The following is an 886-nucleotide window of genomic DNA, read 5'->3' on the forward strand; positions in this document are numbered from 1 at the left end:
GAATGCTCTAGATGAAGGTAACACGTTACTACATGTGGAATGGCATGCTCGTTCCAAGATAATTCTCAAGACCGCATCTCCGCTGCCTATAGCTTCCTAACGACCTAAAGATTGTTAGCTCAATCCATGAATGCGTCCGTGGAAACCACTTTGGAAGTCACTCCCTGGCACAAAAAACTTTTTACGCTGGCTATTACTGGCCAACCATGCATCATCTGCCGCTTTAGCATCCTACACTCCATCGTCACCGACAATGGTCCACAGTTCATGGGCAAAGACTTGGTGAAGTTCTTCGAAAAATATGAAATTAAGTAACACATGTCCATGCCCCGATATCCACATGGCAACAAGCAGGCCGAGGTGTCCAACAAGACCATCCTCGATTGCCTCAAGAAGACCCTCTCAGACAAGAAAGACAAGTGGCCAGAGGAGCTCATCGGTGTTCTATGGACATATCCCACCACCAAAAGACGAGCAACAGGCAAAACTTCATTCTCCCTAGCTTATGGCTCAGAGGCGATCATTCCTCCCAACGTCGCAATGCCAATAGTCAGCATTGTACTACCGAACTTCGAGCAAAACAAGAAGGAGATGGCCACCAACTTAGTCCTAGTAGAAGGAAACAGTGAGAAGGTTGTCACCCACATTGTGGCCTATCAGTAACATCTCTTCTCCAGTTACAGCAAAAGGGAAAAAATTCGACAGTTCCAACCAGGAGACTTAGTCCTCAGAAAAGCCTTCATCACCGCCTGATGGGAAGGCTCCAAAAATATGGCTCCCATATGGGAAGGTTCGTATAAAATCAGCCGAGTAGGCGGAAAGGCAGCTACACCCTCACCATTATAAGCGATAAAAAGAAATTGACAAGCAGTGGAATGACTACAAC

At 46.5% G+C, this 886-nt stretch overlaps 1 protein-coding gene across 1 annotated transcript; it reads left to right on the forward strand.

Annotated features, from left to right (window-relative positions):
* Window positions 1–318: 318 nt before the first annotated feature.
* On the forward strand, window positions 319–663 carry LOC137727624 (uncharacterized). Its single transcript, XM_068466448.1, has one exon. The coding sequence runs from the start codon at window positions 319–321 to the stop codon at window positions 661–663; it is 345 nt and encodes a 114-aa protein (XP_068322549.1).
* Window positions 664–886: the final 223 nt, after the last annotated feature.

This window comes from Pyrus communis, chromosome 3 (assembly GCF_963583255.1).
Source record: "Pyrus communis chromosome 3, drPyrComm1.1, whole genome shotgun sequence".
Lineage (NCBI taxonomy): Eukaryota > Viridiplantae > Streptophyta > Magnoliopsida > Rosales > Rosaceae > Pyrus > Pyrus communis.